At 42.5% G+C, this 18600-nt stretch overlaps 1 protein-coding gene across 2 annotated transcripts in view; it reads left to right on the top strand.

Annotated features, from left to right (window-relative positions):
- The window catches only part of PRMT8 (protein arginine methyltransferase 8), a 102545-nt gene that overhangs the window by 45984 nt on the left and 37961 nt on the right, over positions 1-18600 (top strand). For both annotated transcript variants that reach the window (XM_034785214.1, XM_034785224.1), the window contains exons 2-4: positions 6612-6797; positions 10011-10166; positions 18151-18214. In XM_034785214.1, the coding sequence (XP_034641105.1) occupies positions 6612-6797; positions 10011-10166; positions 18151-18214 (406 nt within the window). The remainder of the gene's footprint in view (positions 1-6611; positions 6798-10010; positions 10167-18150; positions 18215-18600) is intronic.

Raw genomic sequence — 18600 nt, 5'->3', positions numbered from 1 at the left:
CAACAAAACTCAGGAGGGGTTTGCACTCCCCTAAACCTGGGACCAGTCTGGGCCCCACAGTACATAAATCAGAGAAGCTAAAGGTTGCCATAACTTGTGCCATCTGCTAATGAGGCCCCAAGAGGCCATCATGGGAGCCAATGTTCACCAGGATGCCCCAGTTTTGCCATCCATCCCTGGTCACGAGCCGTTTCCCCACTGCAGGGAAAGCTGCATTGCAGGATCTGCTATGGTGACTGTGTGCTAAACTAAGTGATAATCCCCACTGTGCTGGGGAGATCCTTCTGGGCCTGCTTTGTTCCAGTGGTCCTGACACAGGAGAGAATCTGGCTCATTGAAATTCAGAACCCACAGAAATATTTGACACAGAATTTTGAATGGTCTGAATTTTTACAAATCAAACTCTAACTCCATTAGCAGTTTGATTCTCTCTTAATGATGGTGTAGGATTTTTTGAATATAAAATATCCCTAGCCTGGGCAGTACCCACAGAAATATATTACTTGTATTCATAAATAACACAGAGTTTGACAGGGAAGAAAATTGCAGTTTGAGCATCAGTTTTATCAGTCTTCTCTTCAAGATTTGAATCTTAGTCTCCAAGACCCTATCTCCATGGTAATGTCAAGGAAGAGCAGGACTTGTGTAACCTTGGAAATTAATTTTCTTTTTCTTGACACACCTCAATTTTCTTCACAGTATCCTAAAAATTGAAAGTAATTAAAAGAGTTTTGCATGTTTCCCATCCCCCAACTCCTTCTTGCCTCGCTGCAGAGTCAGATGGTGATGCATGAAAAAGCTGGGATTTTCAAAGCTGCCTCAAGTATTTGAATGCCCAAGTCTCATTCAAATTAATGAATGAAAATTAATGGGAATTGGGCATCCACATCCTATAGGTGGCTTTGAAAATCTCAGCCAAAGTCTTTTGTATACTCAGTAAGGCTCCACTTATGCAACAAGATCTAACAAGGAGCCTTAGGCCCATGAAGAATCCTGCTGGCTTCAAAGGGACTCTGCAGGCATAAGGCTCCATGCTACTGGAGACCACTGAAGGAAAAGGACATGTTAGTTTCATAGAGTGTAAGGCCAGAGAGGACCATAGATAGAATTATAGAATCATAGAACTGAAGGGACCTCGAGAGGTCTAGTCCAATCCTCTTCACTCATGGCAGGACTAAGTATGATCTAAACCATCCCTGACAGGTGTTTGTCTAACCTGCTCTTAAAAATCTCCAATGATGAAGATTCCACCACTTCCCTGGACAATTTATTACACTGCTAAACCACCCTGACTGTTAGGAAGTTTTTCCTAATGTCCAGCCTAAACAGCCCTTGCTGCAATTTAAGCCCATTGTTTCTTGTCCTAGGTTAACGAGAACAGTTTTTCTCCTTCCTTCTTATAACAACCTTTTATGTACTTGAAAACTATTATCATGTCTTCTCTTCTCCAGGCTTAACAAACCCTATTTTTTCAATCTTCCCTCATAGGTCACGTTTTCTAGACCTTTAATAATTTTTGTTGCTCTTCTCTGGACTTCCTCCAATTTTTCCACATCTTTCCTGAAATGTGGCACCCAGAACTGGACACAATACTCCAGTTGAGGCCTAATCAGTGTGGAGTAGAGCGGAAGAATTACTTTTCATGTCTTGTTTACAACACCCTGCTAATACATCCCAGAATGATGTTTTCTTTTTTTGTAACAGTGTTACACCATTGACTCATTTATCTTGCGATCTACTATGACCCCCCAGATCCCTTTCTGCAGTACTCCTTCCTAGGCAGTCATTTCCCATTTTATATGTGTGCAACTGATTGTTTCTTCCTAAGTGGAGTACTTTGCATTTGTCGTTAGTGAATTTCATCCTATTTACTTCAGATCATTTCTCCAAACTGTCGAGATCATTTTGAATTTTAAACCTATCCCCCAAAGTACTTGCAACCCCTCGCAGCTTGGTATCGTACACAAACAAGTGTACTCTTTCTGCCATTATCTAAATCATTGATGAAGATATTGAACAGAACTTGAATCAGAACTGATCCCTGTAGGACCCCACTTGCTATGCCCTTCAAGCTTGAGTGTGAACCACTGATTACTCTCTGGGAACGGTTTTCCAACCAGTTATGCACCCACCTTATAGTAGCTCCATCTAGGTTGTACTTCCCCAGTTTTTTTATAAAAAGGTCATGTAGATCATCTAGTCTGACCTCCTGCATATCACAGGCTATTAAGTTTCACCCAGTTACCCCTGTGAAAGGGTTGACTCAATGTTAGCACCTCCTTATGGCCAGGCATGGCATAGCAGCTCTCTTCTGATCAGGTACCACCTGCCAACCAATGCTCTGGGCCTGCAGATATCTGCCTCTTCCTGTGACTTGGCCCTCCAGCCAGGTCACTTTACAGTCTTGCCCCTTCCGGGGTAGTCAACTAACAAGAACAAGGAGACTTAACATAAATAAACTGAGTTCACAGGTAAAAGTGGGGAATGGTTCCCTCTCAAGGTGTGTCAGCATCCGGCCATCCCTTTCCTCAGGAAGGGCCCATGAAGAAGAGCATACTGTTGGGTGCCTTTGGTCTGCCCTCTCTTCAGGAGCTGAGCACTGAAGGCCTGCTCTCCTTCCTGGTGTGCCATCAATTAGCAGGAACTCTTCCTCTTAAGCTCCTCACTCCAAGACTAAAATTTCTCACACATGCAAAGGAGCAGAGCCACCTGTGCCCACATTAGCTCATTAACCCCATATTGTCCCACGTGGGGTTTGTTTATCCCAGCACAGCTCTATAGTGATCCCAAAGACTTCAGTTAGACTAAAGCATTTTAATCCTCAGGAAATTTAACTGTTAAGTGCTACAGACAGAGAACAGGGGAGACCAAGGTGCCACCAATGGTCAAGGCCTTTGCAATGGTAAGGAATTGATTAGGTGAGATATACACAGATAATCCTACCAGGAGATTCCACACCCAGTGCTGCAGAGGGAAGGAAAAGCAAACCCCAAAGGTCACTGCCAGTCTGACCTGGGTGGGGGGGCGGAATTCCTTGCCAACCCCAAATCTGGAGATCAATATGACCCTGAGCATGTGTATTAGGTTCAATATATCTTACCTAGTGTTTTCTTTAACAATGTTGCCAAAGAAGTGACAGGACCAACTTGTTTCACCCTTTCTTTTAAACTTAAATCCCAAACACTGGAAAGCCTGGTTGTAGGTCATCTTCAAGTGTCTCCAAACAACAGTGTCCTCTGCAGGTGGGCACATTGATGGATGACTCACGGGGTAGCTTTTTACCATATTATTTTGGATGTCAACAGGTCTCTGAATTAATCAGTGTTCTGGAGCAGTATGCGGCTGGTTTCAGTAGACTATTAAGATCTTGCAGTAATTGTCCCCTTAATTCATATTCAGTGGCATCCATACCTATAATGGTTGGGCTTACTAGCAACATAGGAAGTAAGTATTGGGGCTTCAGATAGGAGTTGTTCGACTCTGTAGAATGCCTGCTCTGGTGCTTGCTCCAATCCAGGTGCTTGCCCTTCTCAGGAGTTAGTCAAAGGATGTATTGTTTCTGACAGGTTAGATATACATCTGCCAAGCTAGTAAATCAAACCTAGGCTTCTTTTCAGTTCTAGAATAGATTCAGTAAGCTGCCTTTCCTTAATGGCTTTACTCTGGAGGTTGGCTTTCATCTGGAGCATTTATAACATGTCCAAAGAAGTCTAGCTGTTTCTGGTTCAGCAAGCACTTCTCTTCACTGAGCTTCAGACTTGCAGACTTTATTGTTTCCAAGACAATAGACATTCTTTCAACATATTCCTCTTCCTTGTTTTCCAGTGTTCTGGTAGCATTCACTGGCTTTCCTATGGTGTTCATTATCATAGTATCTGAGTGCCTCACGTACATCAATGAATTTGTTTTCACAACATCCTTTGAGGTAGGGAATTATTACTATCCCCATTTGACAAATGGATAACTGAGGCACAGAGAAATTAGCTGACTTGATTAAGATCACTCATAGTGTCTATGGCAGACCTGGGAACAGAACACGTCTCCTGAGTTCCAGTCACAAGATTATTCTTCTTCTCCAACCCATAGCCATGTACTACAATATCATCTGCAGAAGTGATGACAGTGCTTATTCCAGGTGCTTCAATATTTATATCTTTTTCATTTGGAAAATCTCCGGTGTACTAGTAATGCAAAGTGCAAATTTTCAGAAATAATGCAGTCTCAATAGCATGATAACAGTTATTAACTTGGCACTGTCTGGATATACAGGCCTTTGCCAAAAAACAGTTGCAGCATCTAAAGGAAAAATATAGTGGCTGCTCTGTGAGAGATTGCAGAGAATGGCAGTGCTCTGTCATTTCCTTTGTAAAGAGAGGAACCAGTTGGTGTAAGACCAGCTCTCTCCAACCAGGAATGTTGAGGTTCCCTCCTTTCTGTGTCTACATTACGGAAAAAGTTTGTGGTTAGTAAATCTTGACCTCTTACCCTAATATAGACAAACCCTAAATGACCTGCCCAAGGTCACATGGGAAGTTGGAGATAAACTCAGGAATTGAATCTAGATCTCCTGAGAGCTATGCTAAGTGCCTTAACCATAAGGCCATATTGGCTCCTTATAGATAAGCATCTCCAGTTGACAGCAAATTAGACATGAATTTACACTATGACCATAAAAAAGGCCAGTGTCCCTTTAGGTTTCACATACAAAATGCATGACATCATTGAACAAAAGGGTGATAGATTCTCTCTCCTGTACTATATATGGCTTTTGTGCAACTGCCCATAAAATATTGCATTGAGCATCTCACTACCTCAAAGACAGTAACAAAGTGGAGAAAGTGCAAAGAATAGCGACAAAATGAACTTGGGTCTAGAGAACTTGATTTAGGAAGCAAATGGGGTAGAGGGATATGATTACAGTCTGCAAACATTTGATAGGTGCCACACCAAGGAGGGAAAGGAATTGTTTAGGGTATTACATGGTGGTATAATTAGGAGTAATGGGATGAAATTATGAGGAGAAAAATGTGGATAACTATTATGAAAAATTCTTAATGAAATCTTATGTGGAATAGTCTCCCTAGAGAAGTAGCTGAAGCACCATTGCTTGGGACTATTAAAACAAACCAATAATAGGGAACAATCCTGCAGTGGCTGGGAGATGGTCTGGGTGAGCTAGGTCTTTTCCATCTCCAGCTTCGATGATGAAAGTGTTTTTAGATCCTTCAGGATGAAAGCATTGCAGGAATGCAAGTTATTACTATTCATTTTACACAGATGGACCAAAGAAACCATCAAAAGAAGACATGTTTAAAATTATACATGAGCCAGGAAAGAAAGGTTAAAGTCATTTTTTTATCAAAGTAAGTTAAACTAGGCTAATTGGTGCTATTCAGAGACAGTACAAGTGATTGATCTCTTGCAACACAAAACTGCAAATGATAATTCAAACCTCAAAAAAAATATCTAGCAGAGTTTGCACCAAATGAAGTCATGGCTGGGGAATTAGTGAATTTTAAACCTGAGAACAAGTAGAAAAAGGATGGAATATTTTAGGTGGAGGAATTTCCCTAGCTTTCTGTACAAATAAATTAATGGTGATGATCCATAAATGGTAGGGCAACTTTCACATTCCTCTGAGATTTTGATGCCTCTTCTAATTTTTCTCACTGTTCAGAATTTTGCTTCATGCTAGAATTAAAGATGGAGATATATTTAAGAACCCACATCCTCCATGACTTTTTCCAGATATAATGTTAATGCAACATTCTGTGTTCTGTATTGTAGTCATACATCCTTTCTACTCATTGTAACTATCAAGTCTGATCCTGTGAAGTGATGTGTGCCCTCTGGTCCCTATTGAAATTATGCTGAAAGAGGTGCAATTACACAGAAAATTGTGGGGGAGTGGAGATACATGAGTCTTATATCCATGCTGAGCACGCCATCAGCATCAGAAGAGTAAAAGTTAGGGGTAACATATCCTGCTCAGCCCCCGGCCGCTGTTTCTTTGAACATTGAACATTCAGATGAAGTGAGAACTCCCAGTTCCTTGCAGGAGGTGTTCAGTATCTTGTAGGATGGTCCTTTGACTACGAGCTCTTCTGTGCAGGGACCCTTTTTGTTTACCAAAATTCACATATTATGAGGTAGGATGGTAAAGATTATTGCCACAGTCTTACAGAGGAAAAAGCTAAAAGAGAAGACCCAAATCTCCATTGACTTGCACTTTGTATAGTCATTGACATAAGTGCAAAGTTGATGAACATAAGAACGCACCAGAATTCTCCACTCACACCAGTGCTAGCATTTTATACCCACTTTTCATCCTCTTTGCATTGTTGTAAATGACTACACAAGGTTCAGGGCAATGGAGAATCAGGCAAGGAACTTTTCCAAGGTCCACACAGCAAGTAAATTAAAGAGGATTAAAAAGCAGCTGTTCCTGGCTCCCATCCTTAAATTCCATTCATTGGACCATGCCACCCCTGCATTGAAGCTAACTTACTGTAATAATAATAATATCGCTGGTAAGACAGAGACAGCAATGAACATGCAGAGGAATGTTCTGTGACTAATGACGGTTGCAATAATATTTCACATCTTTCTAGGTCTGTAGTGGCCCTTCCCAGCCTCCTCAGCCTATTGTCATTCCGAAGCCTGTTCAATCGGTCATTCATGTACCTTTGCAACCGAGCTGCCCAGGCCGAGGCAAGATGGCAAAACTTCTGAATCCAGAAGAAATGACATCCAGGGATTACTATTTTGATTCCTATGCTCACTTTGGAATCCACGAGGTAAGGCTTTCGTTTCTTGGTAAAAATATGAAAGGGCAACATGATTTCAGTGATTTCATGGTTGATTTTTTTCCCCTTCCTACTGGATGCACCAATTTGCCAAAGACCTGATTCTGCAATCTTTACTCATGGCAATGGTTCCTCTGATTAAGTGCTAATGATGAACTCCACCCCTGGGCAGAGGGCCCCTTCAAGGCCTATGTATTATTTAAATCTTCAAAAGAGGCTGGCAGGGGTGCATGGAACTTGTGCTGGCTCTCTGCACAGTAGGGAATTTCACCTTTAAGTATGTGGTACTTAGCATGACTATAAGCGTTGCAGAATGGGTCCACCCCCATGGAAAGGACATACCAATTTAGTAAGCTAGCTCTTTCTTTGCTAGAACATTTAAACATAGATGCTGCATACAATATACAGTGGGCCATATTCTCCCTTCAGACATGCATGCCAAGCTCCTATTGATTTCAATGGGAGATGCAAGCATTTATCTAAGGGAAAATTTGGTAAGGACTCCAGAGCAATCTGTCATTTACATTTAATGCCCATGCAGTAATTACAGTGAGGTCATCAAAGTCTGTGGCATCCTTTCAGCTGTGACTAACTAGGATTTGTTTCCTTTATTTTGGTTTGTGTTTTGTTGGGATTTTTCATTGTGGGGGAGTTTTTTCCACCACTTGTGTATTTTGTTTGGCTACTGGTCTTGTTGCTGTTTGAAATTTTCCTGTTCTTAGTTACATCTTTTTCTGTGCCATGTTCAGAAGGGTTTAGGCATTTTGTAGGAGATGCTGCAGCTTTTAATAGTGATTTGAATGAGGTCAGGTTGGAAGCTTGACAAATAGATTTTGGAAGGGCACTCAACGCACAAGGGGCATTATGGAAGAAGACGCAGAGACAGATGTGGGAGAAGGAGATCAAAAAGGTATTGAAGAAGGCATAACATGATGTGAGGACAATGGAATTGTACAGTTGTACGTAAGGGTTATATTAGAACAGCAGAAATTTTAATACTAATAGTGATACATGAGACAGAAAGAGCCCAGCTTGTCTCTCAGATCCCAGGGTGAGTTTCAGGAGTAGTAGTTAGAAAAATATTTTTATGTTTGTAAATAAATTGAACAAGTTTGGTATAGAGTCACTGAGACAGCAGCCCCTCCCTGCCTAACAACCCTTCCCCCTTTGAAATCCACAAAGTCCCAAATATGCATAATTCATACAAAAGGGATTCTCCACAGGAAGGGAGGAAGAAGGTTGCTACCACTTCAGTGCAACTGCCTCCCTCCTTCTGACAGTTATTGGGTAGTTTAATAGCATCCTTGGCATGCAAAAATATGCAGGACAAGATCTGGGCCTTGGCTTGCAAGCAGCTTGGACCAAAGGATGCATCATCCTCTCTGTCTATAAAGAGTTACAGGAACATATTTCAAATCTGGGTACCTAAAGCTAAGCCGCTAAATCCATACTTAGGCTGAGATTTTCAAAGCAACGAAATGGATTTAGACATTGTATTCCCATTCCAATTAATGACAGTTGGGCTTGCAAATCCCCTAGGCAGCTTTGAAAATCTCATCCCTAAGGTCAAATTTTATAAAATTAATAAAATATATTTTGTTTTTGAAAATCAGGCCCTAAAAGCACATGCTCAGGAAACATTAAATGGTGCCATAATGTGTCAGATGAGTAGTGAGAAACAAGCAACATGGGGATTGGACCAGGCTTAATACCGCCACAGCAGCTCCTACTTCATGCAAAGTGGAATCAGACTCCCCTCTCTACCCTTTTCAGTATTTTATATCAAGTCACACTCCATGAGAAAACGTCCCCTTACACGTCAACAGTTATGGATATAACCAGTCCCCTTGAAAGTAACCCGCCCAGACAGACAAGCAACCAATGTATAGTAATCTTGTGCACTAGTGCTTCCATCTGCTAGGCATTGGGGCTTTCATATATCTTGGCATTCAACACGCAATCATCCTCCTGCCTAAAATTATTCAGTGAGGACAGCAGGAGTAATCACAGTTATTGCCTTTTAGACATAATAGATAACATTTTCACAAGCACCTGAGTGGCTCCTTAGTGCCTAAGCCACTTTTGAAAATGGAATTTAGGTGTCTAAATCACTTGTGTTTTTGAAAATATTTCCCCAATTTGTTTGATTTTCCTCACACTAGTGCAAATGAGGATTAACTCCACTGATGTGAATAGAGTTACACCTATGTAAAATTGGTGTGAGAAAGGAATTGGCCCTATCAGTGGCAACTTCAGAAGAAGGAACTGAATGCCTAAAGGGACTGATCAAGACTTAAGCTCTAGATACTGCACACATACCCACTGGAAACTAAGATCCTTCTAGTAGTGAGGCAGTGAGATGCAGGGAATAGGAGAGTAAAATGTGAGTCAGGAGACTTGGGTGCTATTCCTAGGTCTGAAACTATTAGCTGTGAAACTTTGGGCAAGTCTGTTGAGCTGACATGTTCACAAGTGTCTACTCAACTTGAGTGCCTTCGTTTTTGGGTGCCCAAGTAAAGACACCTAGGAATCTCAAGATGGGCTCCCATAATTATTGGACAATAGAAAATGTAGTCCTCAATCTCTCTGTGCTCCAATCCCCACCTCCAACTTGTAAAAGAGGAATAATAATAACTACCCCACCTATTGGGGAAACACACTGTCTATGTATTATTAGTTCACCAAGTCATATCCAGGTGAGTAGTGACAGTCATTACCTTTTACAGTCTGTCTGGTGACCTATGTGAAACCTATTGGAGTTAGTTTTAGTCCAGTTCCTTGTGGAGGTGTCTTTTAGTATTATAGTATTTAGTATGGAGGTATTATAAAGACGGCCACAACCACTGCAATGTTCATTCTTTGTGGCGGTCTCAGCAGAAAGCCCCACAGGGGAGGAGAGTGATGAGGTTTGCACCATTTTTGCCTATGCCCACAGCAGTACTGTGGATTGACTATAATTTCTGGTCACCATTTTTAACAGTAAAATAATATTTGAGGGAAATAAGAGTAGACGAATGAGACAATGCTGATTCTTACTATTTCAGCTCTTCGTAGTTTGCATTTTAAAGTTGTCTTGATCTGTAATGAATCCTGGTTGTGTCCCAAACAAGCTGAAAAACTTTTCAGCTGGTGAATATGTTGAATTTTAATGACGCAGTGACTCCTACCCCATGAGTAAACATGTGATGCCTTCTTTCAACACAGGAAATGTTAAAGGATGAGGTGCGCACATTAACATATAGAAACTCCATGTATCACAATAAACATGTTTTTAAGGATAAGATTGTATTGGATGTTGGAAGTGGCACAGGAATCCTCTCAATGTTTGCTGCCAAGGCAGGAGCCAAGAAGGTGTACGGGGTAAGAAGAATTTTTCCTAACAACTTTATTTTGGAGAAGGAAAGAGGGGGAAGCGTAAGGTTTCTTTTCTTTTTTCATGTGTTTCCATGTCTTGTTTTGACCTACAGCCTTACATTGTGGGTCAGATCCTTAGCTGGCATAAATGGGTGCCGCTCCATTGATTCAGTGGAGCTATGCCCATTTGCACCAGCTAAGGATCTGGCCGATGACATCCTTTCAAAAGAGCGAAGGGATCCCTCTTTTAGCTGTTTCGTCTTTCCTTGTGATTGTTGTGTGTGTGGCCTGCACTGACCCTGGGGGGGGGGGGGAACAGTCTCTTTTTCATGCAAACATTAAAAGCATTTGCTCCTCTTGGAAAAGTTGATAGGGAGTGTGCTGCCTTTTCGGATTTTTCTTATGTTCTTGGGACCTTCAAAGCACCAGAAACAAATTCCTCCAATCTAGCCTCCCTGTGCATAACAACCAAAGGAGCTGAAACAGAAAGCATCTGTAGCCTTTCCATATCCATTACTCCACTCCTCAGACAAGACAGGGAATGATTACTTTAAATGTACTGTACACAGGGCTGGCTCCAGGGTTTTGGCCGCCCCAAGCAGCCAAAAAAAAAAAGAAGCCGCGATCGTGATCTGGCGGGGGGTCCTTCGCTCGGAGCTGGAGTGAGGGACCATCCGCCAAATTGCCACCAAATAGCTGGACGTGCTGCCCCTCTCCGGAGTGGCCGCCCCAAGCACCTGCTTGACAAGCTGGTGCCTGGAGCCGGCCCTGACTGTCCATAGGGAAAACTAAAGTGCAGTTCTACTCTGAGAAGTGATTATGTAAAAGTTGTATCTTCTTACTCAACGGGTCTGCTCCCTTTGTGTATTCAGAGTTATTTCTGGTGACTTCAAAGTGATTGATAAAAGTTCTTATTGCTTTTCACTCCTGTTTGCCTTGCAGAGCCAAAAAAGCTCAGTGAGAGAGAGCTGGATTTTATTCCTTCTTTTATTCCTCCGTCGACAAAATTGTTTTCTAAGTTCCAATTAGTTACAGCTGTGCATTGAAGACAAAAGGGTTGCCCAGACAGATGTAATTCAGGGCCTAAGTGAAGGATCTGTACTATTACTAATGACTAAAAAGCTCCATGTTTGTCATGGAGGTCACAGATTCCATGACTTTCTGTGACCTCCGTGACTTCTGCAGCGGCTTGTGTGCCTGGCCCGGGAACCACCTGAGCAGCTCAGGGAGCCCTTGGGCCAGTCGTACTAGCTGCTGCTGGGGCACGCTCGGGCCCCCCTAACCCCGAGCAGCTGGAATTTGGGTGGGGGAGGCTCAGGGCTGGGGATTGGGGTGCAGGGAGGTGCTTACCTGGAGTGGGGGCTCCCTGGAAGGGCAACAGGAACTCCCCTCCCTCAGCTCCTATCTCCATGTGCTGCCTCCACCCACAGCTCCCATTGGCTGCAGTTCTCAGCCAATGGGAGCTGCAGAACCAGGGCTTGAGGCGGAGTGGAGGCAGCATGTGGAGGTAGGAGCTGGAGGTTGCCGCTTCCCAGGAGCTGGGTAGGGAACCTGCCCCAGGCCTGCCAACCTCCTGCCCACCCCCAAGCACCCGCAGTGCCCCCCCACTACATGTGCGATGCCCCCACCACCACGCCCCCCAGCACCCGCAGCGCCCCCCCAGGCCCCTCCCCCCCTCTGCGCTTCCCAGCTCACCCCCTCTCAAAACCCACGGCACCCCCTGGGCTGCCCCCCTGAGCCGCCCCACCCCAAGTTTTAGTCGGGGATACAGTAAAAGTCATGGACAGGTCCCAGGCCGTGAATTTTTGTTTACTGCCCATGACCTGTCCATGACCTTTACTAAAAATACCTGTGACTAAAACATAGCCTTACTGATGAAGTATGAAATGCAAAGAACTCAGCTTGACTCTTAGGCCCAAATTTTCAAAAGTGGCCCTAGATTTTGGATGCCACAATTTTTGGGTGCCTAATCTGAGCCACCAGGTGTGTCAGGTTGGGCAGTGCAAAATGGATACAGCCAAATTCGAAGCCACTATTGAAAATGTTAGCTTTAGAGCCTAGACTGAATATGCAGGGCTGGCAGTTAGAAAGCACGTATTTTTGCTTGTAAACTGAGCACATTTGATCTGAAGCCCCAGTGACAATAAAGATGGAGCACCATGCAATTCTGTTTTTATGGCCACTTTTCAGAACAGAACTGAACTCTATGCTGCCTATGTGGTGGTGAAGAGCCTCAAACACCCTGGGCCTTAGTGCATGTTAAAAAGCCAACATTTTCAAAGAGTTATCACACAGGGCTTTTTTCTCTAGATGTAAAATAGGAAATAACTGTGGTGCCTCAGGTAGCGCATGTGGGAATTATTGGTAAATGCTGACTTTTTAATGTCAACCATGGTACACACCTAACCTACGAGTCAGAGAGTCACTAACGACACTCTCTTATTTCTAATTGTTCTCTCATCCAAGTCCCAGTTCACTTATCTAGTTCTCCTCTTGTCTCCCAGTTCAAGGTCTTGAATGTATTTCTTTCTCACTGCCTTCTTCCTCAGTGACCTTCTAGTAGCATCCATGCCTTTCAAACAAGTGAAGGAGGGTCAGTGTGACCAGGGAAGCAAGTACAGAGGTGGAGCAGGAGCTTACTGGGTGACTTGGTATAAGAACATAGAGAAGGGAGCAGGAGTATGACCTGTTCCTAGTTGGGGAGGGCTAGTGATGAGCTACTGAAGTTCTTGCTTAGCCCTTGAAACCTGAGACCAGCTCCAGTTTTGTAGGTGTGCAAAACTGAACCATCTTCTTTAGCAACACTATCCACATTCTATGGTGTTTTTAGCCAAACCAGGGAGCAAAGGCAATTATGAATTGACCCATTAGGACATGAAGACATATGGCTGACCTTAGTTTAATTGGGTATTATTTAAATTAGGAGATAAACACATGATACAGAAAACATTATAGAGCAACAGCAAGTTACCATAATGAATGCTTCTAACTCTTTAGCACGAGGGTATATGCTACCTCTCTTCCTGGACAAATGACCCAGATATCAGTTTCCTGGGTGCAGTGGTGCAGTTAGAATTGTTGGGTTTCTTGCCACGGTATTGAAAGCAAGTGTGTAAAGTTCAGGAACCACTGATATCACACAGGCTCCATTATAACATCAAGCAAAGCACATAGTCTCCTGTGTTCTAGGCTAGCAAGAGTGGAACTCCTAAAAAGGAAGTGGTAAGGATACAGTGAGGGGCTAAAACTTAGCTATGCAAATCAATGGTCAGTTTATCAGGGGAATCCATAGTAAAAAGAAGAAAGGTTTAGGGGATCAAATTCACATTTGAGAAGCAAATCAAAGGCAGAGCTGGGAAGAGACAGATGGAGTTAGAATTAAGGTTGGTTGGAGAAACTGAAATGGGACCATATTCCATTGGAAGTTGAAATGATGTCTAATCAAAATACTTAGAAAATTGGGTTGATTTGGCTAGAATTTTGTTTTAGAAGAAAACTGGGGGGGAAAGTTCCAACAATGTCTAAGTGCTCTGTTTTGACATTTCTGGAATGAAACATTTCAATTTTTTGTTTTGAATTACTTTTTGTTTAGACGTTTTTATTTTGCATTATATATTATAATATGATACCATTTCTTAAAAGTTGAAATTGAAACAAAATATTTTGATTGACCCAAAACAGTTTTTTCCCCAGAATTTTACTATGTGAAGAATTTTGAATCTTTTGATTTTTATTCCTAGCTGAAATGAACCTAAATTTAAAAAATCTCAAAATTCTTCATGAAAAGGAACTTCTGTCCTCAGCACAGCTCTGGTTAGAAAGGCTGGGAGCAACCTCTAAACATGTAGATGTCTCTGTAACCAATTCAAGAGGTATCATGGGGGTCAGGCAGAGTTAATGGCCAAGCTGGGGACAGAAGCCATGACTCTTAACCCCTCATTTCATGCCCATTAAAAGACTTAAAGTAAGACTTATGAGGAAAACTGGAGAGAACTGAGCATGTGCAGTCTGGTGAAAATATGACGGAGGTGAAAGTTATCTATCTATAAATATGAGAAAGGAGAATTTAAAAGAAGACAAGGATCAGTAATTCCCATTAGTCCAGTGAGGAAAAAACAAGGACACCTTCAACTTGAAATCTAGTCAGTTTAAAAAAAAAAAAAGTTAAGTCATTTCAAATACAATACCTACCCTTGAGTCCCCCTGTAAATTTTTGTGTTTTTATAGATGCAAGTTCCTATTTCAAGAAAATGTTTCTTTCTCCTTCTTATGGGTGAAAACACCCACATAAATGAAGGAGAAACTGACTAAATGACTCATGATACAGAGGAAGCTGTTCAACCAACCATAATCAAAAAGTGCTCTCAAATAGACACACTAAACAAATTGGTCTCTTTCAGTTACAGTTGTCTTAGGTGCTAATTCTAACAGTAGGTATACTTTTTCTGCCACACGTGAATTTTAAGTTGGCAGTGTCCCTTGAAGTTGCAGCATGTGAAAATTAAGTAAAATATCTGGAAAATTATTATAAGTCTCAGAATAGCTCAGTCAGTAGATAAAGCTGCCTAGAGAGATGGTAATGGATAATTAATTTAATACTGCCATAATAATGCTGGAGGATGGATTAGGTGACCTAGTTCAAGGTTCTTTCCAACCCAAAGGAATCCATTATTCCAAATATAGCATTTTGGTTAATTAGTTTACTCTCTCATTTTTATACTGTACTATTTCTTAGCTAATTATCTGCAAGTAATAAGGGCCATTAAAATTTATTTAAATAATCAATTCAATTAGATAATCAACAGTTTCAGATAAATGTGCTGAGGCTGGAAGTGTCAGCAGAGTTTTGAACTCTGCTGGAGAAAGGCTTCAGCCTTTCTTTTGCAGAACTTAACAGCTCTACAGGAACGAGCTGAAGAATGTATAAATTCTGCAGGAAAAAGTCTCTCTCTTGTAGCACTTACAAACATTGCAAGCTAAAGTGTTTATGACTTCAAAAAAAAGCCCGTTATGATCTGTGTTACAACTTGGGCCAGTCCCCCTACTGATGGTCACCAGTCTGTTGTAAGTGGATCCAGCAGCTTTGTTCCATGTGCTTCAAAGCCCCCTGAGCCTGGCTACTCTAGTGGCTATTTTTAGCTCTGGGTCTGTAGGGCACATTCTCATGCACAGACCTCTTGTCTTAGTCCTTCCTTGGGACATGGGACTCCGCAGATCCCTGAAACCAGTGCCACAGATCTCCCACGCCCCCCAGTTGCTTACACAGGCTCCCCCAGAGTTCCATCTAGCTGAGGGCAATCTGGCTTCTAGTTTCACTCCTTAGGGGACACTGGGACAGGAAAACAAGGAACACCCCCTGCAGAGAGACCATTGTTCCATGGGATTGGCTGGCAGTTGAGAGACAATGACATTTGATGGTCCTAGATCAACTGTTCTCAAATAACGGGGTGCGGGAATGTGTCAAGGGAGGTGCGAGCTATGTGCTTTTCTTTGGTTTGGTTTGGGTTTTTGAAGAGCTCTGGCTGTCAGCCCCTGGTGGCTGGGGCTCATGCAGAAGGGCCATGCACATCCAGGAGGAGGGGATAAATGAGACAGACAGAGCCATGTCTCCCAGACTCTCCTCTCCACCCCCACACACTCAATCCCTCACCACACACTCAATCCCTCACAGCAGGGCTCCAGCAGTCAGCCTCAGGATAGCAGCAGCATAGAAAGTAAGTGTGGCAATAGGGCACTAGGTGTATTGTGAAAAGTGATATTGACAAATATAACTTTGCACATTGCCTCCCTTACTTCTGTGCTGCTGCTGGCACAGTGCTGCCTTCAGAACTGGGTGGTGGTCTATGTACTTGTGGGGGAAGGGGAGGCTGTAAACTACTACAGACACAAAGAAGTGGGGCCTGATCAAAAAAGTTTGAGAACCACTGCCCTAGATAGCTCTGTCATGGCTTCTCAGTTATAGTCATTCAACTAGGGAACATGCACCTTTCCTGGGCAGGGTGGCTGTCTAGAATTCATCATAGGAATCTTGCCTTGGGCAAGGTTGGACATGAATTCAGCCCCTAGTACAAAATGGATGTCCTAATCCAAAAATGATGGTTACAGTACAAAGCAGAGTTCAGAATTTGTCGCAGACACATCCCACCTTATGACAGTCTGAATTTCAAGCACAGAGCTGAAGGTGTAGGTGGGTCGTGATATTTTCATAAATACGGAAGGACATTTATTGATAGAATATGAACATGTGAACATTCGTTGACAGAATTTGAGAATTGTAGTACATTTTCCAGGTTAGTATAGAGAGCAGCTACTAAATAAGGCACTTCACTCACATCTGCCAGACTTTTTTTTTTTTTTTTAAATACCTGCTCTACTTGCCCTCCTAGATCTGATTCAGCATCATTCCAGTATGGAAGGAAGACAGTGTGATTTGTAAAAAACAATTCCTACTTCCAAAAGGGCTGGTCTACATTGGGGGGGAGGAGGGAGGATCGATCTAAGATACGCAACTTCAGCTACGTGAATAGCGTAGCTGAAGTTGAAGTATCTTAGATCGATTTACCTGGGGTCCACACAGCGTGGGATCGACGGCCACGGCTCCCCCGTCGACTTCGCTACCGCCGCTCGCTCCAGTGGAGTTCCGGAGTCGACGGGGAGCGTGTTCGGGGATCGATATATCGCATCTTAACGAGACGCGATATATCGATCCCCGATAAATCGATCGGTAGTCTGGACGTATTCTTTGTGCTGATCAGGTAGCACAAGGGGACAGCTGGGCATTCCCTTTGCATAGGCGAATGCTGGCATGGTTTAAAGCCAGGCTCCACTCCTACAGCATAGGGGCATATTGGTGGGCTGCAGGGGATGTTACCAAAGTGTGCTGTGCTCCACTGATCCTAGATAAGTGGAACCACCTCTGTGGTTATGGTAACTTGTGCCAAGGGCCTAACTGGCTCCTGGCTGCCCGGATTGGGAAATGGGGTTGAGAGATGATGGAAAGCCACTATGGAGAATAGAAAAAAAGAGGGAAAGGTACTTATGCCCCACATTTCCTCAGGTGTGTCCAGAATAGATCAGGTGCTATTGAAGATGTAGTCTGTACATTTTTCAAGCCAGGAAGGAATAACTGAAGGACTAGTTTAGACCTCCTTCACATTACAGAAGTAACTCTGCTGAAGTCAATGGCTTTGAGTCTCCAGTTTTATGCTGAAATACACAGATGTTAATGAGAGGATAATCAGGTCCAATGGAGTCACATGGATGTAAAACCCCTGTGAGAGCAGAATCTGACTGTGAGTCTCCAAAATAGATGTGGGAAGCAGCACAGCATTTAATATAGGACACAAGAGAGCGCTAGAGGGTGGCCCTGGAGGCATAAGAATTCTGAAGGTTGTTTTAAAAGTATATAAAATACACCAGTAATTTAGTATATGTGAATTTCGGAATTCCCTTTCAATGGTACACATTGTTATCAAAGTAGGTAAATAATGGAACTGATGAATAATTGCTTTTCGAAACAGACAAGTACTGAAATGGTTTGGATGTAGACACAACTTGAACAGTTTGGAAGCATATTTTTTCAACTGTGTTGGAAATTTTGCAACATGCTATTCTTTCTCTTGAGTTCTTTTAATGATTGGCTTTCTTGGGGTGGTGGTGGAGGAACGTAACAGATTTTCCAGCAGATTCTGAAGTAATTGGGATAAATTAAGGTATTATTATGTGTGCTATGCAGTCTATTACACATGACCTCTTTCTTTCATATTTTCACATGGTTTTAGAGAAAGTTTCACATACAATACACACACTTCACAGTTTTCATGCTAAGATATCACCCTCTCCACGGTGGGACTGCAGATAAAGCTTTGATTTATCTGCTGTCTATGGTGCATGTTTCGTACAGATTCTGCTGTGTTCAATGGATTTTATTTCTGTTCAGTATGTCTGAAGTCTTTAACTCAAAGCTCTCCTTTGTCCTGTTCTTTTTTAGATTGAATGCTCCAGTATATCTGACTACTCGGAAAAAATTATCAAGGCGAACCACTTGGACAACAGTAAGACATCTAAGAATAGTTTCTGTGAAAAATGGTGGCAGACTGGGGCCTGCGCTCTCTGATTGATTTCTGTTGTGTAGTTTACATGAAATTGATGGTTTGGTACATACAGCTGATGATTTATTTATTTCGATATAAATAGAAAACAAAAAAAATCCCTATTTACAGCTCTAGGCACCTGGGCAATTACTGAGAATCACAATCCACCCTGGAATAATCACCCAGGAGCACATCAGTGCTTATATGCAATGAAAGTAAATGAACCTAACTAGCTGGTGATTCAGTGTAGCAAAATAGACCCCAAACGCTACCGTCAGTGATCCCTCAATCCACAGCAAATAGGTAACCTTTACAGAGGCTTTTTCAAACTGGGGTTGGGAACAAGT

Source organism: Trachemys scripta, chromosome 1 (genome assembly GCF_013100865.1).
Source record: "Trachemys scripta elegans isolate TJP31775 chromosome 1, CAS_Tse_1.0, whole genome shotgun sequence".
NCBI lineage: Eukaryota > Metazoa > Chordata > Testudines > Emydidae > Trachemys > Trachemys scripta.
The sequence above is the reverse complement of the archived record's forward strand: the minus strand, read 5'-3'. Positions and strand labels throughout refer to the sequence as shown.